Source organism: Trichoderma breve, chromosome 2 (genome assembly GCF_028502605.1).
Source record: "Trichoderma breve strain T069 chromosome 2, whole genome shotgun sequence".
In the NCBI taxonomy this organism is placed as follows: domain Eukaryota; kingdom Fungi; phylum Ascomycota; class Sordariomycetes; order Hypocreales; family Hypocreaceae; genus Trichoderma; species Trichoderma breve.
In genome coordinates, this window is record NC_079233.1 from 4,572,388 (window position 1) to 4,597,916 (window position 25,529).

At 52.9% G+C, this 25,529-nt stretch overlaps 7 protein-coding genes across 7 annotated transcripts; 3 read left to right on the forward strand and 4 right to left on the reverse strand.

The window, feature by feature from the left end:
* Positions 1-297: 297 nt before the first annotated feature.
* T069G_03621 (KR domain-containing protein) lies at positions 298-9,054 on the reverse strand (the record flags this gene model as incomplete). Its single annotated transcript, XM_056170831.1, has 1 exon — positions 298-9,054. One exon carries the CDS (start codon positions 9,052-9,054, stop codon positions 298-300), a length of 8,757 nt encoding a protein of 2,918 aa, XP_056031723.1.
* Positions 9,055-11,151: 2,097 nt separating this feature from the next.
* Positions 11,152-12,707, forward strand: T069G_03622 (cytochrome p450 domain-containing protein; the record flags this gene model as incomplete). The annotated part of the gene is made up of 3 exons (XM_056170832.1): positions 11,152-11,827; positions 11,876-12,458; positions 12,542-12,707. The coding sequence occupies 3 exons, from the start codon at positions 11,152-11,154 to the stop codon at positions 12,705-12,707; spliced, it is 1,425 nt and encodes a 474-aa protein (XP_056031724.1).
* Positions 12,708-14,642: 1,935 nt separating this feature from the next.
* T069G_03623 (zinc-binding dehydrogenase domain-containing protein) lies at positions 14,643-15,797 on the reverse strand (the record flags this gene model as incomplete). Its single annotated transcript, XM_056170833.1, has 1 exon — positions 14,643-15,797. One exon carries the CDS (start codon positions 15,795-15,797, stop codon positions 14,643-14,645), a length of 1,155 nt encoding a protein of 384 aa, XP_056031725.1.
* Positions 15,798-16,709: 912 nt separating this feature from the next.
* Positions 16,710-17,836, reverse strand: T069G_03624 (short chain dehydrogenase domain-containing protein; the record flags this gene model as incomplete). Its single annotated transcript, XM_056170834.1, has 3 exons — positions 16,710-16,843; positions 16,907-17,408; positions 17,477-17,836. The coding sequence occupies 3 exons, from the start codon at positions 17,834-17,836 to the stop codon at positions 16,710-16,712; spliced, it is 996 nt and encodes a 331-aa protein (XP_056031726.1).
* A 1,070-nt stretch (positions 17,837-18,906) lies between these two features.
* T069G_03625 (FAD binding domain-containing protein) lies at positions 18,907-20,685 on the forward strand (the record flags this gene model as incomplete). Its single annotated transcript, XM_056170835.1, has 1 exon — positions 18,907-20,685. One exon carries the CDS (start codon positions 18,907-18,909, stop codon positions 20,683-20,685), a length of 1,779 nt encoding a protein of 592 aa, XP_056031727.1.
* A 1,225-nt stretch (positions 20,686-21,910) lies between these two features.
* On the forward strand, positions 21,911-24,157 carry T069G_03626 (enoyl-CoA hydratase/isomerase domain-containing protein; the record flags this gene model as incomplete). The annotated part of the gene is made up of 1 exon (XM_056170836.1): positions 21,911-24,157. The coding sequence occupies one exon, from the start codon at positions 21,911-21,913 to the stop codon at positions 24,155-24,157; it is 2,247 nt and encodes a 748-aa protein (XP_056031728.1).
* Positions 24,158-24,670: 513 nt separating this feature from the next.
* T069G_03627 (uncharacterized protein) lies at positions 24,671-25,429 on the reverse strand (the record flags this gene model as incomplete). Its single annotated transcript, XM_056170837.1, has 3 exons — positions 24,671-24,756; positions 24,870-24,902; positions 24,970-25,429. 3 exons carry the CDS (start codon positions 25,427-25,429, stop codon positions 24,671-24,673), a joined length of 579 nt encoding a protein of 192 aa, XP_056031729.1.
* Between the last annotated feature and the right edge of the window lie 100 nt (positions 25,430-25,529).

Here is a 25,529-nt window from a genome sequence, read left to right on the forward strand (position 1 = left end):
CTGGAATTGAACCTATCTTCATACAATGCTCAGTTTTTATAGGAAACCACAAGTTGAAACAAACACTCCATTTTTATAAAAAACGCCACCAAAAGAGCCATCGCAACGAAATTCATAACTATCTTCATAAATATGCTTTTTGCACAAGACTAAAAATAATCAATATCAGTCGATACCACTCGGCTTATGGCCTGATGTAGTAATATCCCGGTAAGCGTGCAGGTAAGCATGATAATCCGTCTCTACTTTCATTTTCTAAACCTCCCCAATGTCAAATCTATTCTACCAGTTATTCCATCAAACTCGACGACCGCTCATACCCCTCCACAATCTCGGGTAGTTGACACCAGCCTCATCCATTGTCTCAATGAGCACACCAACACCAGGATGCAGACCGGCGGCCACAGCACGCTTCGTCCATTCCTCTCTGGGAAGCACTTTGAGGGCCTCGCCGTCGGGCTGTCCATTTTGACCAATAGTCTTCAGACCATCGAGAGCAATCACTTCGTCTCCCACCTCGTTGAAGTAAGTCACGTCGTTGCGCTCGACAACCACGGCAGACTGGCTGTCGTCAAACATGCGCCCAATAATGCCGTTGCACACTGTATCGACGAGCACGAGGTCCATGAATCCCCTGTTGCGTCGAGACTCGGGCGCCGCCCCCAGAATCCTAGCATATTTGATAAAGGCGTTGACCCAGTCCTTCTCTGCCTCATCGCCGACAGCATCGCTTCCCTCACGCACAATGGTCGAAGGGCGATGGATCTCGACGCGCAGATTGGTCAGCGCACACGCCTGCTCGAGGAACTTCTCGCTCGCCCACTTGCTGCACATGTAACCTTCAGTTCCATCGGGGATCATTTCCTCTGGTATATCAATGTGCGCCGCAGGGAAACCATCCTCCTTGCTGTTCTTGTGCAGCATACCCAGACCCGCCGACGACACGTAGTACATCGGAATGTGACGCCTTAGACACTCGCGCGCGATCTGCATAGTCGAGCCCAGGTTTGATGCCCGGACGTCCATGAAGTGCTTAACATGCGAAGTGTCTGCACCGCAGTGGATGACAGCAAAGGCCGAATCGAAAACGGACTGCGCCGTCGACTCTGAGAGGCCAAAGAATGGCTTGCCAAGGTCACCAGCGTGGTAAACGGCGCGCTGGTTTGACGGCAGAGAGCCCTTTGCGAGTCGCTGGTCGAGGTTACGCACCGCCAGACAGTGAACTTGAGTGACGGAGGGATGGGCCAAGAGGTGTCTGAGCAAGTGCCGGCCGAGAAGACCGGTGCAACCCGTCAGGATCACAACTCCGGTTGCCGTGGGTTTTCCACCAACGCGAGAGTCGACGAGTTCTCCGAGCATGTCAGCTGGTACCTTAGTCTCTGCCTCCCAGTCGACCGAGATCTCTGCCGGCTTGGCCTTCTTGTCCCCCTCATCAGAGACCGAGGTGGCGCTGCCCGAAGTTCGGGAAGGAGTAGAGCCTCCAGAGCTCTGCGCGCTGCTATCATCGGAAGCGGCCAGCAGCTCCGTGGGCAGATTCTCCACGGCATGCTGGACGAGATCTGCCAGGCTTCCGCTTCCCATGATACTCAGGGTTGGTACGTTGACCTGGAGATTGCGCAGGAACCACGAGTGAAGGTCCACAGAGACCAGCGAGTCGATACCGAGGTCGGTTGAACGCGAAGCCATGAGTTCTTGGTCCGTCGTGGAAGCGTCCAGGCCCAAGGCAGTGCGCACTTGAGCGGCGAAAGCCTCCTTAACGACCTCTCTCGCGTCGTCCAGCGACTGGCACTGTCGCAGCCGCTCCCCAACGCTCGCAGTAGCAACATTACCAGCGTCTGCCTGATCATCACGGCCGTCGTTGACGACGACAAACGCACTGAACTTGGGGTTCTTACACCATAGTGGCGCGTCAAGGGCACCCGCCTCGTCGAAATCAACGTCAGCAATGGACGTGGTCAGCTCGGGTCCAACAGGACTCTCCAGACGGCATGCGTCGATACCCTCGCAGATGGACTGGCACCAATCACCGTCTGACATGCGCATCATGCGGTATCGGCGGACAATAGCGTCGAGCTCGCCACGAGCCAACTCTCGCTGCATGTAACCCGCACCGAGAATGGCACCACCATTGACCGTTGCAGCGCGGAGTCCGCGCTTCCGTCTCGCTCCGGCAAGTCCGCAGAGGAATGTATTGGCGGCAGCGTAGTTGGCTTGACCGTGGTTGCCAATGACGCAGTTGATGGAAGACACGAGAACAAAGAAGTCGAGGTTTGTCTTGGCAAACAGACGGTCCAAGTTGAGACCACCAATGATCTTGGGACGGAGCACGTCGATCAGCTGGTCAAATGTCATCTTGAGGATTGACGTGTCTCGGAGAACCATGGCACCATGGATAACACCGACGATTTCTGGGAGGGTGCTGACGATCTGAGCGTGAGCTTTGTGCAGAGCCGCTTCATCAGTCACATCGCAAGGGAGGACAACGACCTTAACGCCTTTGCGCTCATGCATCGCCAGCCAGTCTGCAGAGATATCGGGCGTTCGACTTGTCATGACCAGTGTTTTGACACCCGCATCGATCATCCAGTCGGCGAGAGCGAGACCCAAGGCACGGGACATACCGACAACCCAGTAGGTCTTATCGGCCTTGAACATGGGCTTGGCATCGAGACGGCTAATGCGTACAGGAAGAGCCGAGCTAACTGTCCAGTCGATCAAGCTCAGCGACTCAGGACCTTCCTGAAGACGAGCGGTTCCCTCAACGAGGTCTTCAAGACGCTCGGTAATCGGGGCAGGGTAACCAGTCTGAGCTGAGGCCTTTACATCGGCGAGTGCCTTGCTCAGCAGAGTTCCCAGGGCAGCAGGAGAAACAGCCCGGTTCGCTGTACCAACGCTCGAGCTTAGGGAATCAGTGCTCAAAATAACAAGTGAGCGGTTCTGGCTTTGTAAGGCGCTGACCAAGGTTGCCTCGCCGTCAAGGCCATCTTGGCTGGAGAAGCCAACAAAGGCAGACGGGATGGTAGGGAGTTGCAGCAATAATTCGCCCATGTCAGACTGCGTTGCAAACGGAGGCAGGCGGATCCAAGAATCGTCACCGTCAGCAGAATCCGTTGTGAACACGACCTGTATGCCCTGAATCTCGGACTGGATGCGAAGTGCTACTGACACAAGAGGTGGCGGGTTGTGAGCGACCAGAACTGCCTTGAGTCCCGTCAGGGGGCGGATAATTTCCGTGGCGATCAGATGCGCCGAGAGAGCTGCCAGCGTAGTGTGATCGTCCCCATTGTCAGGAACAGCCACGGCTGATGAGGCAGGCACTCTCAGACGAGGAGCGAGAGAGCTGCTGAGAACGAGGTATCGTTTCCCATCAGCTTGCGCTCCAAGCACCACAAACATGTAGCCCAGGGCGCCGCATCGGATAGCAGATGACGTGGAAAGAACCGTCTGTAGCTCGACGGAGGCTTCTGAAACAGTTGTTCCTGCGTCGCTGAGACTCTCGATGAAGGGGTTCTGGCCTGGGAACTCCCGAAGAGCAACAGTAGGCCCAGTCTCCTGACCAGCAGAAGCTGTGGACTCCAGCACAACAGCCGCAGACTGCTTGCTAAGATCTCGTGGGCGTGTAACAGTGCGACGTGCGGACATGTATCTGTCATTGACCTCGGAAATGGGTCTGATTCTTGAGAGAAGCTGACGGCCATTCTGCTCGATGATGACCTCGGGTTCGGAGCTCCAAACGGTGCCGCCAGTGTCTCTGCCACTGTTCTTCTCAGCTGCAAAGTGATGCAAACGCAACAGCGCCTCGGCCAGGACCTCAGGCTGGACGCTGTCGGGATCAATTACGTCTAGCTGCTGCAAGAACAGGTCAGGCGTCTCGTTCTCCGCCACACGCCCGAAGCCGACTGTCATGTTCGAAAAGGGCGTTGATTCAACTCTTCCGTTTGTAACCCAAAGGAGCGTCTTGCCCGCGCCGAACATGCGTCGCACTCCCTCGAAAGCCTCGGTGTCGTTGCGCAGGGTGATGTCCTCGAAGACGGGCATATCGAGCTCACTTAGACTGAGAACCGTGGAAGAAGCATCTGCGATGCTGTGATCAACAGTTTGCAAAGAGGAGAAGTGGTGCACCTGGCGTGCGAGCTTGCGCGAGGTGAAGATGTCGCTGAGGCCTTTGATGAGTTTCTCAGTGCGTGGTGTCTTACCACCGACGAGAACCAACTTGTCAACGACATCTTGTTGTCGAGGAGCCTCGATGGGCTGTCGGAGGAAGCGGACTGTGTCGTCGATGGCCTGCGCGACGAAGCCGACCTTGCTGAAGATGCCCTCGAACTCAACGGGCGTGCGTGCGTCGATGCCAGAGAAGCCTGTCTTACGCAGGATGCGATCCCACTCGGCGGCCGTGACATGCGGCGACAGAGTGCGGTTCTCATGCGTACCAGCGCCGAGCCACCATCCGTCCAAGGGGCCAAAGATGAAGCCACCACTGGCAATGCCGTCCCACGCATCCAGACCCTCACCCACGACCAAGAAACCGCCAGGCCGGAGGAGTTTGCGTGCGTTGGCAATGCAGACCTCGAGATCAGGCGTGGCGTGAAGGACAAGGTAAGCGACGACGAGGTCGTAAGTGCCCGTGGCGAAGCCTTGAGCGGCGGGATCACGTCCAATATCGAGCGTCTTGAAGATCATGCGATCCTTCTGGGTGCTGAAGGTGTTTCCGGCCCTTTCGAAGAAAGAGGGCGACAGATCGGTGTAAGTGTACGACTTGAAGGACTTGTTGATTCTGCCAAACACTGCCTTCGTGGCTGAACCTGTACCCGCTCCGATCTCGAGCATGTTCAAGTGAGGGTAGCGGTCGACAAGCTGCTTGACTGCCTGGCCAACCCAATCGGCCGTCTCACGGAAACCGAAGCCGCCCGCGTAGTAGCGGTCCAGAATATCGGAGCCATCGGCACGGAACTGCTCGATCATTGTTGTCTCTCCCGCAAACACGCGCGGCATCTGCGTTCCCACGAGGTGCATGATTTGCACATCAGGCGTGTCCTCAAGCCCTGCCTCTCGGGCAGCAGCGTCGAGGTCGGCTCGGGTGTCATTCTTCCAGCTGTCCTCAGCCCATTTGTGTTGTCCAGCGTCGACAACGCTGACGACGTGTTTCGCAAAGTTCAGGTACCAACTCTCTGGAGCCTCACGGCGCTTGGGGGAATCAGCACTGACGTCGCGGTCGAACTGCCTGAGGTAGTAGATGGAGATACGCTCCAGGAGCCTGATGAAACGCGAGTCGGATTCGGTGGCTAGGGTGGCGGCTGCGATACCGTCAGGAAGGGAGGGGATCCAGTCTACTTTGGAGAAGACCTTGCGTTCCTCAATACGAGCAGCACCGAGAGGAAGGAATGTCGCATCTTGAAGCTGAACGGCAGCATGAGACGGGGTTGAGGCACTGTAGATGGCACTTTGGCCGGTGATACCCGATGCATTGGCCTTGGTCAGTTGTGATTCAATGGGGAACACGTTGCCACCATCGGCGCCCCAGCAGGCCGGGTTGAGTCTAACATGTCGAATTGTGGTGGGCAGATGCATGATAGTCAACTCCTGATCGTATGGGTAGCTGTGTGCCAACATGACGGACTGCAGCGCGGCATCGAGCTCGATAGGATGGATCAACAGACCGGCCTCGTCCTCTTGACGCTCCCGGCGCATCTGGCAGCCTGAGCGGCGGTTCTTCCTGCGCAGTTCTGACAGCGACTGGAAACGGCCCGAGAAGCCATAGCCAAGGTCCAGCAGCGCGGAGTAGAAGGGTTCGGGATCAACCTCAATGGCGTGAGACAATGGGTTCTTCTTCGCAGGGAGCAGGGCCTTGTCCGGTTCTCCGAGCAGAACGTCGACAGTGGCGCTCGCAGCCAGCTGGAGGTTGTCGTCGCGTTGAGGTCGAGCAATCGAGTAGACGAACCTGGCACGGATGTGATCTTTGGTTCGCTCAATATCGGAGAGACTGACGAGGATTTCGATGCCACCACGTGCGTCGTCCTCTTGGTCGAAAGCGACAGCCTGGTGGATGACGAAGTCGTACACATCAATAAGCCGGATCGATGCTTCACCAGCGGCCTGGCGGGCTGCTTCAATGGCAGTGCACACATAGCCTGCAGCTGGAAGAATGATTTGATCCTGGACACGATGTCCCTCCAACCAATCCAGCTCAGAGACTCGGATACGGTGATTCCAGCTCATGTCGTGAGGGCTGCTGTGAGGTGCTGCGTGGCCAAGCAGCGGGTGGACATTCTCAGGTCTCGTTCGCAGTTTCTTGGAGACTCGAGACTCGTGCCAGAAGCGCGTGTTGTGGTTCCAGCTGTAGGAGGGGAGGTTCTTGACGAGCTTGAATCGCTTCTCTTGCTGGCCGGTGATGGCCCGCTCGTAAGCGTCGAGGTTGATGGTTCCAGGAGGCAGATACGACCAGAGGAAACCCACGAGGGAAGACAAAGACTCGACATCGCCGGATCCACGAGCGAGCGATCCATGATGGGGAGCATTTCCAATGGTGTGAGTGGTGGGACCCTTGAGGGCAGCGTGAGGGCCGACCTCGACCAGGACATCGCACAGCTTGGCTTCTGAAGCGAGAGTGAGGGCTTGCAAGAACTGGACGGGTTGGACAAGATTCTCTGCCCAGTACTTGTCACTGAGGTTCACAGCAGCGGCGCCGTTGATGGCCACAGGCTTGCTGTGGACGCTGGAGAACCAAGTGCAGTCCGACTCTCCAGCAAGAGGCGAGATACCGCATTTCTGGAGCGAGGCCACATATGGCTCGAACAGTGGGAGCATGTGGTGCGAGTGGTATGCCTTGTCCACCTTGAGGCGGCGGTTGAAGGTGCCCTCGTCTTGCAGGATAACCTCCAGCTCCTTGATGGCCTCCAAGTCACCCGAAATAGTAACGCTGGTGGCCGAGTTGACGGCGGCCACGACGATACGGCCCTTGAACATGTCATCGGAACACAGCTCGGCAGCGTCCTCAGGAGAGGTGCCGACTGCCAGCATAGCACCCTGTTGCTTAGAAGCGCTTTGAACTTCATTGAGTCGGGCAAGGTGAAGACCACGGTAGTATGCGATGCAAATAGCATCACGGGCCGAGAGGAAACCCGCGGCGTGGGCAGCGGCGATTTCTCCTGAACTGTGACCAACAACGGCAGAGAAGCGGACGCCGGTATTGCGCAGCAGATGGACGACCAGGAGCTGGACTGCCGTGCAGAGAGGCTGTGAGAATGCGGCCTCGTGAACGCGAGAGGAAGAAGCTTCGGAAAGCAGCTCTTTCTCAAGAGACCAATCTGGAGCATCGCTGCCGAGGGTGGAGAGATGCTGGTCCAACTCCTGAATGAAGTCGCGCGCCGCCTTGGACTGTTGGATAAGACCAGCGCCCATACGCGGCCACTGAGCGCCCTGACCAGTGAAGACTCCCAGGACCTTGTTCAAGGCCACAGGAAGAGCCTTGACTACAGTTGGAGCATCCTCGAGTGCGCCGAGCAGCGCCTCGACGGTTGGTGGGGATGGGACAGTGACAGAAGCTCGCCAGCCGAGGGTCGACCGACGTTGACGCAGTGTCCAGGCGAGATCGCCAATGTTGAGGGCTTTGGCTTTGTCGGTGGCAAGGAACTCGCGATATTGATCGAGGTTTGCTCGGAGAGAAGCCTCGGATGATGCTGAGAAAACGAAGGGGGTGAAGAGGGATTGGGTGTCCTCTCCTGCTGCTGCGGAGTCCGCTTCCTCTTGGAAAGACTCCAGGATGGCGTGCGCATTGGCACCACCAAATCCGAAGCTGTTGCAGCTGGCTCGCCTCACGGAGCACTTGGGCCACGGCTTGGCGACCGTTGCGATCTCAAGGTTCTTGTAAAAGGGGGCAACTCGGTCGCTGAGCTTGTTAAACAAAAGGTTGGGCGGGATGCTGCCGTGCTGGATTGCCAGAGATGCCTTGATGACAGCTGCCAATCCGGCAGTACCCTCAGTATGACCCAAAACAGTTTTTATTGAGCCGGTATATAGGGGAGTTTCTGGCGTCTGAAGAGAGCTGAAGACGTCGTGAATGGCCTTGGCCTCGACGGGGTCACCAGCTGGTGTACCAGTTCCGTGGGCTTCAAAGTACTGGCAGCGATCTTCTGGGTTGTTTACAATGTCAAGGCCAGCCTTGGCATAAGTTTGTCGGATCAAAGCCTCCTGGGCGGATGAGCTGGGCATGGTGATACCAGGGGTAGCACCGTCCTGGTTCAGGCCCGTTTCACGAATAATGCACTCGATATGGTCACCATCCGCGAGGGCAGCGCTCAGTGTCTTGAGCACCACGGCGGCAACACCATCACCTCGAGCGTAGCCGTTGGCAGCAGCATCCCACATACGGCTCTGGCCGTCGGGGGAAAGCATAGACAATTTACTCTCAGTAACGAAGTTCTCGGGTCCCAGGATAATATTGCTACCACAGGCGAGGGCCACACGGCTGTCTCCAGCTCGTAGCGTCTGCACTGCCATATGGACGGCTACCAAACTCGACGAACAGGCCGTATCGAGTGAGACAGACGGGCCATGCCAGTCGAAGGCGTATGAAATACGGTTGGCCAGGATACTACGAGCAGTACCAGTGGCAGCATAGGTAGGTGTGTCATCAAGATCTCTCAGCAGCATGGCGGCATAGTCGTCCACCATGGCTCCGACGAAAACGCCGGTGTCACTGCCACGGAGGTCCCGCATCGGCAGACCGGCTGCCTCGAGCGACTCATAGACTACTTCAAGGAGCAGCCGCTGCTGTGGGTCGAGAGCCCGGGCCTCGACGGGCTTGACACTAAAGAAATCGGCGTCGAAGTAAGCCGGATCCGAATCAAGGAGATACGCTTGTGTGGCGTTGGTGTGTCCATGATAAGTGCCATCGCGATGATGGAAGCCTTTGGTGCTGAAGCGGTCGTCAACAGGACGCCGCAAGTCATTGTTCTGTGGTGACTTAAGTAGGTCCCAGAGCTTAGAAGGTGAAGTGGCCGGGCCAGCAAAGCGGCAGGCCGTACCAATAATGGCGATGGGCTCGGGTTTAGACATTGTGGTTTGTGTTTGTTTGTTTGTTCCAAGGCTTCCTGGAGTTTGATCTGACCTTCTCATCATGTCCTTGCCAGACATTATATCTCTTCCGTTTTGACAGTCTCTGACTATATCGCAGCCCGGCTCGACAACCTCTTGAGTCTATCTCAACTAGCTTGACGTTACGTACATCGTAACTCAGTCTGACAACACTAACCTCTAACCCTTGATAGATACGTACGTACGTCCAAGCCAGCTTGACGATAACTACGTCGCAGCCGGTCTGACTGCATTCTAGCCTGTCTGACTGCATCGGACCGCACCATGGCGATTCTACTATAACGATACAGCCAAGGGGTTTCAAAAGGAACCGAGATTTGACAAGTGATCAACAACACGCAATATGCATACAACGACCACGCTAAACCCCTGAAAAAGTTGCTCTCATTATGCTCGTATCCAATCCGCGGTCTCGGCTCTTTCCTAGGCCCCTTGGCCGGGAATATGGCAAAGATTGGCGGTGTAATACGACTAGAGATATTTACAACTTAAAAGGCCCCCTAACACAGTCAGCCCTTGTCAAACAATCATCCTTGATGCAGAAAACATCCGCAGCAAAGATCTGCAATACGACATCAGTAGCTTCGTCAACGGGTTGATAGATTCAACCCCTAGAAGCTCCGCGGTTAACACCTAGCGAGCAAGTTACCCGATATAGTAACTAACATTAACTTCATGTTATGCCAACAAGGATCTGCAATACGACGTCGGTCCGGTAGATTCATCAGCAGCTTGATAGACTTAACCCCCAGAAACAATGCAGTTTAACCTTTGCCGAAAAATGATGCCGATATAGTGAGCCTCCACAACAAGGCATTGCAACACTTGGTCAGAAGCTTCATCATCGGCGGAATAGGCAGCCGTCTTAGACTTTAATTCCAGAATCAACGGACATGCAGTCAGCCCGTACCGAAGATTAATCCCGATCTAGTTAGCTACAGCGAGTAATTACATCAAATACTACGCCCTAACGGCATCTAAATTATGAGTTTATTAAAGATTATCACTAAATTGGCAAGCGTACAGTGTCTTTGATTATCAGTTGGTTTAATCGTGTAGGTACCTAAGTAGAGTTACTTGAATATATACTTAGTAATCAAGGGTATCAAGGTTCCCCTGAAATAAGAAAAGAAATGGCTATTTGTATTTTGTATTAGTAAATAAGAATATGTTTAGTTATAATAGTATTACGTCGTGTTTCCTTACGCTTTGAGTTTAGCTTTTTCTTCCCCTTGTCAAGTACATTCAACTTCCTCTTACAGTACGTTTCCAGAGGAAGAGATTTACTTTCTAATAATTGTTCTATAAGTAACAAGTATCCAGAAGAATACCACCGAACGAGCGATTTAGATCCTGGCAGGGTGTGCATCAGTAGCTTTATCAGTAGCTTTATCAGTAGCTTTATCAGCAGCTTTATCAGAGCTTCATCAGCATCTTCACACCTTCAGCAACACCTCCATCACCATCTTCATCGAAATCGACATCAGCATCTCAATCGGCAGCCGATTTACCCGTTTTGTCGCTCAAGTCCCGACGTCTAGTGTAATGCAACCCCATTGAGAGTAGGTATGTCTCAGCGAGTCTGACATGCATCGTAGGTGTGCATATTGATAATGCCAGTGAAAAATAAGCGGAGATAGCTGGAGATAGTCCTTGCAACTTCATCCCAAGTCCTTGCAACTTCACCCCCGTAAATCAACACAGTCAGCCCCCGCCAATAAATCATCCGTGACATGGTTATCCCTCCCTAGCTGGAAGGCGTTAGGTTACATCGGGATTTTCAACAGATGCCGTCTTAGCCGTCCTGTCGTTGTATTCCCGCCCTTGCCGAACTCTAATGGTGTCTAAGTGCAAGCGCCTTATGATAGAGAGCCATTGCGTGATGTTTGGCCTGACCGAGAAGCTGCTAGAGTCACCGGAAGTTGGTCTTGAACAGGGACTGAATGAAGGGCCTCAGCCCGTCGGGTGCTACTTATCGAGCACGGTGACCCTTCAGAACTTAGAGAACAAGCAGTCCGCCTGAAACTGCTTGTTTCTTCAGAGTCCTACCCAACAGTCATGCAGTACGCATCAATAGCAGCCGCCGTGGCTGCGGCGGTTGCAGCGTACTTGATATCAACCTTCATTTACAACATTGCCTTTCATCCGCTCCGTTCATATCCCGGCCCGTTGCTATGGCGTGCAACCGGGCTCTTCAAGTGCTACCACTTTCTCAAGGGCGATATGCCCTTTGTTGTGCGCGAGCTCCACGTGCGCTACGGATCGGTGGTACGCATAGCCCCAGGGGAGTTGGCCTTTTCCGACACACAGGCCTTCAAGGATATTTACGTCCACAAGATGGTCAAGTGGAAGGGCATGTATGGCTTCAAGCCTGAACATGTCCAGGACCTTGCCAATGTCACAGACCCGGTCCATCATGCTTTTCTGCGCCGCCACATGGCCGCAGGCTTCAGTGAGACGGCCCTGCGCAACCAAGAGAGCATCCTCGTCCAGCATGTCGACCTGTTGATCAACCAGCTGCGTGAGCGCGGCGGCGGAGGCAAGGTGCCGCAAGATATGCGCGACTGGTTCATGTGGCTCACCTTTGACATCACGGGCATGCTCTCCTTCGGAGCCGAGTTCGGGGGTCTCCGCTACGCCAAATCGGCCGAGTGGGTGGCGACGCTAACTGACAATGTCCGGGTCTTGATGGCCATGAGTGCCCTGTTTGGTTACGTCGGTGCAACCACTCGCAGTATCCTCACGTACATTTTCATGAGCGGATTGATCCCATCTGTCGCAGCCCACACGCAGAGGACCAAAGACATGCTGCGTGAGCGGATGGACCGCAAGGGTGCCTACGACGACCGCGACTACATCATTGATGGCTTAATCAACATCAACGACCACAGGGTCGAATCCAATGCCGTCATGCTCATCATGGCTGGCTCAGAGACAACGTCAACGGCCCTTACCGCCACGCTATTTGCGCTGCTTCAGGCACCAGAAAAGATGGCACGCCTAACCAAGGAGGTCCGGTCCACGTTTACTCGCGATGAAGACATCACCATGGCCTCGACCCTGGACAAGTTGCCATATCTGATGGCCTGCATTAACGAGAGCCTGCGGTGGTATCCACCTTCCGTGTCCGGCCTGGCCCGCGTGGTGCCCAATGGCGGTGCAAAGATCTCTGGCCACTATGTTCCTGAAGGCACCATTGTCGCCGCCTGGACCTGGTCCGTGACACGAGATCCGCGGTATTTTGCTGACGCCTACGAGTTTCACCCTGAGCGGTGGCTGCCAGGGGAGGACGAGCGCTTCGCCAACGATGAACTGGATGCGTCGCCGCCCTTTAGCGTTGGGCCGAGGAGCTGCATGGGTAAAAAGTAAGTTGTCGATGCCTTATCTCCTGTCAGCACCGAAACGCTACCCTACCTGTCTGTTTGACTAACACGTGCCGTTGCAATAGCCTCGCCATGGCTGAGATGCGCCTTACACTGGCCCGTATGATTTACAACTTTGATGTCACATTGTCCACACCGTTTGACGGTGACTGGTTCAAGGGTCAAAAAGCATATCTTGTCTGGGACAAGCCATCCGTATTAGTGAACTGCACCCCGGTTGGCGAGTCCTAATCTAGCTAGCCCAGCCCCTGGCAGTTGAGTCGCCGTGTAACGCGGATTTTGTTTATTTGCCGCTCCGGTGACAGAGGCGTTGTAAGACAAATTAAGGTTACATAGTCTATGGACTAAGGATCCTTCTCCTTTGTGCCCAATAGAGGGGGCTGCTCAATGTTAAGCGAAGGAAGGATTGTGCATGATGAAGAAATAGCCCGAAACATGTACAAAGTAACAAGGGTTAGAAGCGAAGAGAGAAGAACAAAAAAAAAAAAAAATAGAATTTATTATACCTAAGCGATTCAAACATAAGCCAATCGTGTAATGTCCTCTCCTGAGACTAGCGATGCTGTCAAACCATCAAGCGATAATGTGATCACATGAAGGAAGAAAAGTTCCACTATAGCTTGCTATAGAAGTTGCGATATAGTGCGTTGTTCATCTATGTTTCGGACGAAGTGTTGCTCCCTAATTGGTGCGATTTATGACGGGACTCCTTTTTGTCATAAAATGATAATATGATATTTCAAGAGTTACCCCGAAGCACGGACGCTACGTACATGTACCCACTGGTACTAGGTAGCTTTCAGGGCATAGGATTCTATGCACTAGACTTGAAGCATTTGCTATCTACATGTTTGTATACTGTAGGAAGTTCAAGGAAACTGTAAGAAGGCAGAGGTGAAGACAATCAAAGACTACGACTAATTGCAAAGCATCTGCGTATGTTACAATACAGCACTAGCTGTAAGTCCTGACCCTTTTCCATTACTGTCACTTCTGAAAAATAATAATACTAATAACAAATCACATTCTAATACAATACAATAAAGCTATCTATATTTCTTTTGTAGGGTAGGCAAATGCTGGGGGGAAAATGAGGTTGTAGTCTAGGAATGACATGGTTGCCTGTTGAAACAATGAGTTGCCTGCCTAATAGGAACAACGGGTCGCTTATCGAAACAACAAGTTGGCCAAAAGGCACCTGTGTGTATAACGACCCAGTATTATGATGTAGGTCTGATATGCCTAAAAGGCACTTGTCAATTATCCAGCCTGTAAAATCAACGAGTTGGATCACGACCTTAACGACGGCGGATCTAAGTACATTTCCGCCTCATCAAACGCCGGCGGAGATTACGGATCTTCAACACCCATTGGCTCCTGCAGTCAGCACGCAAGAATCCTCATGCTGACGGCTGGTGGAGATGCCAACGGTTAGTGGCCGGTGGAGCCGCCGGGTAGATCAACCATGGCAGTGTCAAAGCGTATCCTTGCAATACTCCGTATAAACTCTTAGCTCAGCTCATTTGGCAAAGCTAACGCTTAGTGTCACAGGGGGGACTGCCGCGTAGATCAACCTTGGCACAGTATCCTTGAGCTACCGTGCGGAGATTCTCAAGTTGCTTGTAGTTGGTGGAGCTTCCGGGGAGATAAACCTTGGCACAGTATCCGTGGTCTACTGCGAGGACACCTAACCCACAGGTTTTTACTTATCCCTCCGTAGGATTGCGAAAAGACAAAGGGACCGGACCGCTAAATGAATACGACAACATCCGATCGATAAGCACTGCACCATATACAGTAGAGGCTTTGGAATATCTGTAACATATCACTAATTTCGGTATGTTGATCTTTTCCGAATTCTCTCAATTTATTGCTGTATACCACTTGCCCTGTAACTACCTATTAAAGCAATCTTTAACCAATCAGGAAGCGCAAATTGAATATGTGCATATGCACATCGGGGGAACACCACCGACGTTCTAAATGAGCTTATTGGGCCGGGTATGTGCGGATTGTCAGTCTCTGTATGCTATCACTTGATTTCCACTTTTTGCAAGATATCTTATCGTGACAGAATCGGAGAATCTCGTCATTTAATTTTTTCCATTTTGGAAATTAAAGTTAGGTATATTCCATGTCAGCAAAAGAAACTATTCCCTGGCTCTACTACAGAACTGCTACCTGAATGGCCAGCTTCTCACCCCTTACACCACCCTTCTGCAGCGTCGCCAGGCCATTGATGATGCCCTCCCATTCCCCCTTGACCTCGCGGACCGGATGGCTCTTGAGACGGTCCGTATCCACTAAGCCCTGAACCTCGGCCGTCCAGCGCTTGCACAGCTCAAACAGGACCGGGCTGGCGGTCCGCGAATACGTGGGGTCGTTGACAATCATGTCACGCCCGTGGCCCTCAAAGGCCATGACCTCCTTGACGTGTACGGCGCGCCGAGTGCGCCACTCAGCAGGCAAGCCCTCGAGACAGGCGTAGCGGCCTCCCATGCGATGTAGAGCGGTGAAACACAGTTTGGCCGATTCTCGCGTAGTGATACAATCAATGGCGTGGCGGATCGGCTCCGTGATGCCAATATCGGCCAAAGCCTCTTTGATGTCTTGGTCACACGTGGGCGATGTGTAAGCCGCGGTTGCGTGGGCCCCGTACGTAGTTGCGAGCTCAGCCGACTGCTTCGATGCGATGGCGATGGGGGCGTATCCCGACAAAGTCAGCAATTGGCATGCCATGGTGCCCGTGGCCGTGGCGGCGCCGTAAACGATCACCGGGACTGGCTTGCCGTTCTTAGACTTGGCAGCGGGGGTGGACGGGTAGCCGGGCAGCCCCAGGGCGTCAGAGTCTGACATTGCCAGAGCGGCCGTCGTCCAACCAATTCCGCCCAGAACCGCCCCTTGGAGATCGCTCCACGTGTCCGGGACACGGACGAGGAGCCGGCTGTCGGCTACAATGTACTGGGCAAACGCCCCGCAGTCTGGCTCAGCACCCCCTTGGGGAAGGCCGTAGGGGAAAAGCCCCCCGCACACGCGAGCGCCGACCTGCATGAGGCTGTCCTTCTGGACTTCATCTCCAGCCTGGACAATGACGCCGCAGAAATCGCAGCCAACCCTGTTTCCGGGCGAGGGGAAGTGGGAGGGCATCTTGTGGTCGGTCGGGTTGAGTGCGACGGCGAGGACACGTACAAGGACGTCGTGAGGCGAAGTAAAGGCAGGGATCGGGACCGTATTGGAGATGGTCAGGTTCTGGCCCCCCTGGCCCCCATCCCCGGACTGAATAATGGCTGTCTGAACCTTTGGTACCGCTTGGGCTGTCATGGTGAAGGAGGAAAGAGTGTGCGGATACTATGGGACATCAACACAATCGTCGTGCCGCGGACTAAATTTTTATATTACAGTCGGCCTGGGATGTAGCGATGTAAGACAGCTGCCCCCCTGTGAGCATCGTCATGGCCTAACGATGAGTCCCACCTGTGTTTTATTTACAATGGCCCACTTTTGATAGGCAATTTCTTAGCAATTAATAGAAAAAATGAAACCTTAGACTTGCCTTAGTGTATCTAACTTGTATGGTCTGTAAGTTTATATTTTAGGTAATACGGAATGATGTAAAACAGACTCCCTGTTGACGTGGCTGGGAGCAACCTTTGTCTTGGGTATTTTATCGTTATAACCAGGTTTTTTGCCGTATGTGTGACTCGTTATAACGACAGATTACTATCATTACTCGTAGACTGTTTTGGGGGCAAAAGGATACTTGATGAGGAAGGTGTGAACTACTTTTGTATACCTAGGTAGTTGTTATGCCGCCTGCTCCGTCCCTTGGGGGCTTACGTTTTAACATGGTTTACCATACGGAGTATTAAATATTAGTTACGGAGTAAATGAGAAAAAGGACGATTAACAGGGAAGGTGGTTTGGATTACGTTCTACTTCGTATACTTAGTTATAACACAAGCGTACTTAATTCTACACGTATTTTAGCCTACGGATGATGTACTCTCATTCAAAGCCTTGAGGATCCAAAACGGCTGCCTCACCTCCGTTCACGAGGTACTAAGAATACTGGTATCATTCATACTGTTGCCTAAAGAGGAAAAAATCACGAGATCTGGCATGAAAGGCATAAACTATTCTGTAACTTGCTCAGCCGTGTCGTGGGCTGGCTGTATGCTCAGGACACGTCACCGTCGTCCAATGATGCTGGCTCCTACCATTGGCATCGCCCCGTTAAACATACTCCTTGATCTGTTCCTCGCACCAATCCCAAAACTTGGCTGTGCCCCCGTTTCCGCCATCTTTCTCCAACAACGTGGCGTTTGTCAAGTCGGGCCGGAGAGGAAACATGCGTCCAAACGGAGCAACTGCGGGTCGAACAAGGTTAGCTGAGTCTCGGCCCCGGATTCTTCTAGAAGCTCCACACTCACCCCACTCCTTGGTCCAGTCCGCCTGGTCGGAAACGACGTCCGGTGAAAAGCCGGCGTAGAGAGCCGTGTAAGCGCCGTACACGGTCGGGTAACACACGATCTTGGCGACGATGCGCAGCTGCAGGGCTTGGTCTCGTGGTAGGCCGGAGATGACGTTGCCGGGGTCGATGGGCACGCTGGCGACGCCTTGGGCCTTGTAGTGGCGGTTGTGCTCGATGCCCAAAGCCCAGGCGCCTGTCTTGCTGAGGATGTAGCGCTGGGTTTCCTTTTCTGGCCTGTGGTAGTCGAGGTTATCGAGGGAGACACCCACGTCCTTGTGCGCGCCCATCTCCATGCCGAACGAGCTATACCAGACGATGCGCGTCAGGCCCTCGGTGGCGATGAGAGTCGGCGTGAGCATCTTGGTCAGCAGGTGAGTGGCGACGCAGTTGACGCCCAAGCAGAGCTCGAAGCCCTGCGCCGTTCTGGGAATGGGCTTGCCGGCCTCACTCGGGCCAACCATCTGCCGAGTGTTAGGGGTGAAGACGACAAAAGAGGGAAGAATTGGGTACGGAGGGGTAGTAGACATACGACACCGGCATTGTTGAAGAGCACGTCTAGGCGCTGCTCTTGGGCGAGAAAAGCCTCGGCGGCGGCCTTGGTATTTGGCAGGTCAGCGAGGTCACAGGCGATGAAGACCAAGGCGCCCTTTGAGCTTGGGTTGGCCTTCTCAATGTCCTGAATGGCCTCGCGCGCCTTGTCCTCAGAACGACATAGGATGTAGACCTTTGCGTTCTTAGCATGCAGAATGCGGGCAATGTCCTTTCCGATGCCACTGTTGGCACCTGTGACGACATACACCTTGCCCGAGAGGTCTGCGGGCAAGCTTGCCTCGGTGAAGGTGGGCTTGGGGGGGAAAAAGTGCCCCAAGAAGTGCGACAGCGACGGCATTGTTAATTGTGCAGTGAGGTTCAATTAGCAATTAGCAGGTCTCGCCCCGGGCTTTCAAGTGCCTGGCAGAGGAGGAATACGGATGCTGAAGAGTACTCGTAAGTGAGTTGAATTAAATTGCTAGCGGCCGCTGTCAGAATTCTAGTGATAGAAGCTAGCTGTTTTAGCAAGAAGCCTGGATAGCTATTGCCGATTATCCAGCGGGCGGACTATTGTAAGCAGGCACGGACCGACTAGCCTCCTGCCTCTTTATCAATGGAGGACCTTGTAGCAGGCACTAGTATCAGGTACTAGTACAACTAGTATAAGGGGCACTCGATCAACCCGCTGGGCAGATTAAGTTAGGCCAGCCAATCAAGGGGGTTGCTTTAAACGAGGAGGGCGCTAATACTAATTCGCGTATGCATCGGATCAATACTAGACGTCTAGGTACAACGTTGTAGAGAGACTTTTGCAGGACATGGGTGTGCATCACTGATTTCCTTGCGTCGATCTTTTCCGGATTCCCCTGCTTTATGCAAGCCCCTCTTGCTCATATTCTCACCAGCGTGCATAAGATAAGTATTAGCATGAATAAACACGGCGAATGTGCGCGCCACGTAAGCAATGAATGCATAACAGGGGTCTTCCGGGTTGAAAAACATCCGTCGTGCAAGTGGATCTGGCCTTGGATGATGATGATTCTCGGCTCCTTCGTTTGAATTGATACGCCTGCATTGGATTCTATTAGCTCTAGAACAGGGCGTTAACTGCATACACGAGCAAAGGGACAACTCTCTTCGCCGGCCGTCTGATGTGAGCCGGCAACTTTGCGCCGTAGTTTGCACACGTTGCTGTACACCCATGATGCTGCTAATCTACATGTTTCTTGTAGATGGGGCAGAGCTGACATGGCCAGCTTAGAATCTCACTGCTCGCCAGCCTCTTTTTCAGCTCAGGCGATCATGCCATCTGATGGCAAGGGGAAAAAGGAGCTGGTGAAGAGATACATACGTATATTATTACCCGGGCTTGTGCCACGTTGCCGTGGACTCAAGTAAAGCAGGGGAAAATCAAACTCGATTGCAAAGATGGCTTCCTTAGCACGAGCTCTCGCCGCTGTATCTCTGGCCGTATCAATTGGATCGGCCGACGCTTACACGGCGAACAACTGCAAGAACCTGCCCGGTGACGCAGGCTGGCCCAGTCCTTCTGCCTGGTCCAAGCTAAATGCGACGCTCAAAGGCCAGCTAATCGCCACCGTGCCTCAAGCACATGTGTGCCACACACTACCCAGCAACAGCTTCAATGCAAATGCATGTGACGAGCTGCAGTCGACTTGGACCCAGGCAGAAACCTACGTTCCGAAGCCTGCCGAGATCCTCAACGCCTATTTCCAAAACCAGTCCTGCGACCCCTTCACTCCAATCAGCAGATCCTGCGAACTTGGAAACTATGCCTCCTACTCTATCAACGTGACGACTGCTCAGCACGTCGCTGCCGGCTTTGACTTTGCGCGCCAAAACAATGTCCGCCTGGTGGTCAAGACGACCGGCCATGACTTCATGGGCAAGTCCACCGGCAAGGGCGCCCTCTCTCTGTGGATGGCCAACCTCAAGGAGAAGACCATCATCCGCTCGTACTCCAACCCCAACTCGACCTACAAGGGACCTGCCATCAAACTCGGTTCAGGCGTGATTGCCGGCGAGGCTGATGAGTTCGTCGGCGCAAATGGCTACCGTGTCGTCACGGGCGAGTGCGCCAGCACCGGCCCTGTTGGCGGATACACTCAGGGTGGCGGCCACTCGCTGCTCGGCGGTGCCTACGGCATGGCAGCCGACAATGTTCTCGAATGGGAGGTCGTTACACCTCAGGGTGACCATGTTATTGCCACTCCATCGAGCAATTCCGACCTGTACTGGGCCATCAGCGGCGGTGGTGGCGGCACCTACGGTGTTGTCCTGAGCATGACAACCAAGATCTACCCTGACGGAAAGGTTGCGACCGGTTCTCTGTCGTTTACTTTGGCTGGATCTGGGTCGGCTGGCAATGATGAGACAGCTTTTTGGCAGGGTGTTAACCTCTGGTTCCAGTCTGTTCCCGGATTTTTGGGCCTCAAACAAGGCACCGTTGGCTCAGAGAACGCGACGATGCTTAGCCAAATCACCAACAGCTCGTTTGCCCTCCTGGGCATCACTTTCCCCGACCAGACCGTTACGCAGCTCCAGAATACCTTGGAACCGTATCTCAACGGCCTCAAGGCCCTCAACATCAACTACACGTTTTCTACGACACAACAGCCGTCGTACGTCCAGTCCTTCAACCAAACCAGAGGTTTGGGCCCTCTTCCATGGGGCGTCATCCCTACGACCGAGGTGTGGGCTAGCCGCCTCGTCCCCGTGTCCTTCGTGGAGAACACCACGGCCGTCGCCAGCCTCGTGGACGTTTACCGTTCCGCCGTCCAAGACAACGCTTTCTCCGTCGGCTGCAACGTGCTGGGTGGTTTCAACGCGCCCGCTCACCCTGATAACTCCGTCTTCCCCGGCTGGCGTGACCTCGCCGTCATTTGCAACGTCTTGCACCAGTGGGATTTTACGGCGCCTCTCGACACGAACCTTAGCTTCAAGCGCCGGCTCGTTTCGGAAGTCCAGCCGGCCGTCGAGGCTGTCACTCCTGGCACTGGTGTCTACTTGAACGAGATGGATCCCTGGTACGAGGGCGACTTCAAGACCGAGATGTACGGTGTCAACTACGATAAGCTGCTCAGCATCAAGCACAAGTACGACCCCGATTCTTTGTTGTGGGGTCTCTTTGCCGTTGGCGGTGATGAGTCTACCTTGGACGCAAATGGAAGACTCTGCCGAGTCTGAGCAATACATGTAACCAAAGGGTAACATTTGCGCAAGCAACTGCGAATTGCGCATGGCATTTGCTTAGAGGAATTTTAAACAAAGAAATGTGTTCTTGGCTAGGCTGTGACTTTTCTCTCTGAATTGTCAAACTCTCCTGGGCTACTTGGTGAGTTGGCTAGTAAGCGATGTTATTAAGGGCTCTTCCTGTCTATATTAGACCGATAGAAACACAACCTGTATTTTGTAATAATCCGTATTTTATTATAAAATTTTAATTATAATATCATACTATTCCAATCAATGTTAATAAAAAATATTAAACATCTATGAAGTCTTGCGCTTTCAATCCAATGGAAAACTACGATATGTTTGTCGTGATAATCTTTTACTGCTGTTCTTTTGATATACAGAGGCGGGGGCCAGTGAGCTGCTTGATTAACCCGCCGGGTATATCGGATGAACAAATTCCATGTGATAATTGATCTCGGGACAGTACAACTGGGAGATCTCTACATGACATGCCATATCGCACAAGATGGCGGCTGGAAGGATCGTAACCCCTGATGCGCCTGCAACTTGAACAAAGAGCAGTCAGTCTCTCACGTAAGAACTTGAGACGATTTCTAATCTCCTCAATCATCCATTGTGTAATAGTATGAGTGACCGCTGATGTGGACAGCTGTAAAGATGCTTGTTCGATCGAGAGCTGCGGTCCTTCCGGTAGAGCTACTGTAAATACACCCCCCTCCCCCTTCTCAGCAGCTAGGAGAAATGACTCGTCAACCGGATTGTAGCAGATGGAAAGACTTAAAATATTACTGTTGCGGCCTTTTCCTATTCAGGGAGTTATATCATCTGCATGAGCGTATTGCGGCGTAACTGCATGGGATATCATTTTCAAGCATCTGACCACGGTGCTAGGGCTCCCCTGGATGAGATGCAGGGGTGGGGGCTATGTTGCATCGAGAAGTAGACCCTGATAAGAAAAAAATTGGAGGGGTCGAGATCTGAATTATCTGACACCGTGTTGGTGTTCTGGAGCGCTTAGTCGAGGTGTCTACTACCCGCATTAGTATATACATACTGTACTATATACGGGCGAAACGTTTTAAGCAATACGACTGGGTAGTCCATACCACTCCATCAAGCTTTTCTTTCATTATCCGTGTGGGATCTATCACTTTGAGTCTCGTCTATATCACAATTGAGATCTAATCTTGACTCATTGCTAGAAGCAAACAACATGGAGAAATCTTTCCTGGTGCCGTGCCCCCCATTTGAGCTTCAACTGTCTCACTTGGATCGGACTTTTCCACCAACTCACTCCAAAAGAATCTTATGCTTCTCGCTATCACCAGATGTAGACCGCCAGCGCGTAGTAGACTACCTCTACATCGCTTTCCATCACACCGTCCAGCGTGTTCCTTTTCTTGCTGGCTCAATAGTCCCATTCTCTGAGGAGGAAGGGGGACGTCCTTGGCTTCGCAATCTTATACCCCAAGGAAACGCGAGATTGGAAATCAAAGACCTGTCGAGCGAGCTCAGCTTTGCTGAACTCGAAAAGTCAAATTTCTCCCAGAATCTTCTAGACACTGAGAAGCTCTGCCCCTTACCAGATGTTGCCTATGTTTCGGAAGAGCCAGTACCAGTCTGCGCGTTCCAGGCCAATTTTATCGAGGGCGGCTTGCTTCTTGTCGTATCAATCGTCCACATCGCTGCCGATGGTCGAGGAGTGACGCAAGTGATCAATATCTTTGCCAATCAGCTCGTCAAGGCGCAGTCCGGCGAACTTGGCTTTCCTCTGAAACAAAGAGAGGACATCTACCAGTCTGATCGGACGGTCCTCGTTACAGGCAATGGAGCACAGGGTGCTATTGAGAATCACGCTGCTTGGACCTCAGAACCTATGAGCGCCCATCTCCAAATCAGAGATGTCGAGACCTCGTGCCGGACATTCCGCATCAGCGCCAAAGCTCTGGTGGAATTGAAACGTGTCGCTTCCGCACCCTCTCGTGGCCCTGATGCCTGGATATCAACAAATGATGCCATCACAGGGTTTATCTGGCGGAGCATCATGCTTGCTCGTCAACGTGCTGGTATTCTGGCCGATGGAGCAACTACACATCTCGCCCAGCCCATAGATTGCCGAACCCTTCTTCGGCTTCCTGACCCGTACTTCGGTAATGTCCTTTATGTGACCAAGACTTCGACGCCCCTGGCGGTGATAGCAGATGACCAACGCGGTATCGCAGAGGCGTCCTTTATGGTGCGTGCCGAGCTCAATTCCATGACTGGGGAGAAATTTCGAGACCTTCTTGCATACGCGGAGCGGACCGAAAAGGAGTTTCACACGCGTGGCAATATTATCGAGGACTTGGCCACAGGAGGACTCATGATAACGAGTCATTTTAAGTTCGGCCTACATGAGATGGACTTTGGACCTATATTTGGTGACGGACATATGAAAGCTCTCCGTCTGCCAGCTACAGGAACCGTATGCGGCGTGATCATCGTGATGCCCCGGCTGGATGATGGGAGCTGCGAATTCCTGATTACGGAGGAGCCAAAAACTATTCAGTGTCTGTTAGAAGACGACGTCTTCACTCGGTTTACCAGAGAAGGGGATGCTACAATCCCAGCCGCCATCGCTCAACCCAACAACACAAAAATACCCTCAACGTTGTGCGTAAGTAACGTTGATGCGTCTCATGTAGGAACCATCCGAATCATTCAATTATACCGTCCTGAAACTAAAAATGCCATCTCCAGGCAAATGTTGCAAGAGCTTAGCCAACAAATCGAAGAGATACACAGCGAGAAATCAGCGTCTGGAACCAGAGCCCTGATACTCGCCAGCGCAGTGGACAACGTCTTTTGCGCCGGAGCAGATCTGAAAGAGCGAAAGAAGATGAGTGTTTCTGAGACCCAGCAGTTCTTGGTCGCCCTGCGAGACATGTTCTCCCGACTCGCAGCGCTTCCAATCCCGACCATCGCCTGCGTGTCTGGTCTGGCTCTCGGTGGTGGCTTGGAGTTGGCGCTTTGCTGCCATCTACGAGTCTTCTCGTCCAATGCACGCGTAGGCTTGCCCGAGACCCGGCTGGCCATTATTCCTGGAGCTGGTGGTACCTACCGATTGTCTAAGATTGTCGGTTCCTCCAATGCTTTGGACCTCGTCTTGACAGGGCGCCACTTGGAGGCTTCCGAAGCTGCTTCCATGGGCTTGTGCCACCGTCTCGTCACAGTAGATGCGGAGGGAACCGGTCAAAGCCCTGACAAGCAGCGGGCTCTGTCTATCGAGACCGGCATCGCTTTGGCTCAGGAGATATGCATGGGCGGACCTGTCGCTGTGCGAGCTGCTGTCAGTGCGCTTGCAGTTCCCGGCGAGGCGACGGAAAATGCAGCCTATGACTCTGTTCTCGAAACAAAAGATCGCATCGAGGCTCTACAGGCTTACAGCGAGAAGCGCAAGCCGATTTTCACTGGAGAGTAGCTGCGGTTTATGCCAGCGTGATAGAAGTAGCTGTGTAATTTTTAGATTACTTAGATGTCTCTTACAAATGAACTGATGCAAAGAAAGATGAAGCGATAATTTTATTGAAGCCAACTTAGATAGAGGAAGCAAAACTATACTTGCTGAGTAAACCCAGCATAAACATATATGCGCAATGTCAGAACCAAGAGAGCGGACGGCGATTCGCCTTGTATTGTAAATGAATGATGTTGCACCCAAAGCTGCATTCCCTTATTCTCATCAAACTGATCGTTGAAACAAATCCACCACCGTCCACCTTACCACTCCATAGGTACCTATATATGTAGGTACTATAAAATGAAGCCAATCATTGATGTTTATACGCGTACGCAAACGTCGTAGTCCAGAAACAACTTCTCGCAATCGGCCCCCACCGAATTTAAGTTCATAATCTCTCCAGGTGTCGTTCCTTTTCTCACAGCAATGCTAACACATGTGTCGCTAGGTTGGACGTGTTCGTGTTCCTTGCAGTTAGTCGGATATCCTGGATGGGTGCGCAGTGAGGTCGCCGCCGTGCTCGTCCCGGTCATCTTGTTCTCCGAGCTTGTCGTGGCCGCCTTGGTCACAGTGGTCATTGTGGTCATTGGGGGCATCGCAGTCGCTGTGGCGAGAGTAGTTTTCGCCGATGTGTCGATGGAAGAGCTGCTGGAGGAGTCGAGCTTTTTCGTACAGTAGGCCAAACCAGCAATAAGGTTTGTACAATCTGCAACATTGGTCAGTCGCTTTGTATTTCAATTTACTCCCATCTTAACACATATTATGGTACATACCCTGGTTGATCACTGGATTCAAATCTAAAAACACATCCCGGGCGATGCCGAATTTACTGCAGTCATCGTGCTGTTGAGCTAGCTGGAACCCGATACAATTGGCGGCAAAACGCGGCGATTCTTGTGGCTCGTTTGAAGCCAATGATGATGTAGCCGGTGCGCGTGGGATGAGGGTTGGGACCGTGGTTGGGGCCGGAGTTGGCGCACGTAAATCCCAGCCGACCACGCAATAGTAGTAACCAGCCACAAGATTCGAGCAGTTGATATCGGGATTGAGAGACGTAAAAAGCGTCTCATTTAGGTTCCATTTGGAGGCGAAGGATGCACAGGTATCTCCGGCAACTGCTGGGTTTCCGCCAGTACAACTGATCAGCGGATGGCGAGGCAGTATCATGGCCCAAGTCAGGTGTAGCTGAGAGAGGAGGAGGAGCCCAACCTTGAATAATGTTGGGGTCATCATGATTGCCGATGCTTATTCTAAGATAGATGGGTGATTCAGAGTAGGTAGGACGTGGTAAAGGTGATATTGAAGGTGATTCTTGAGAAGAAGATGTAATGAC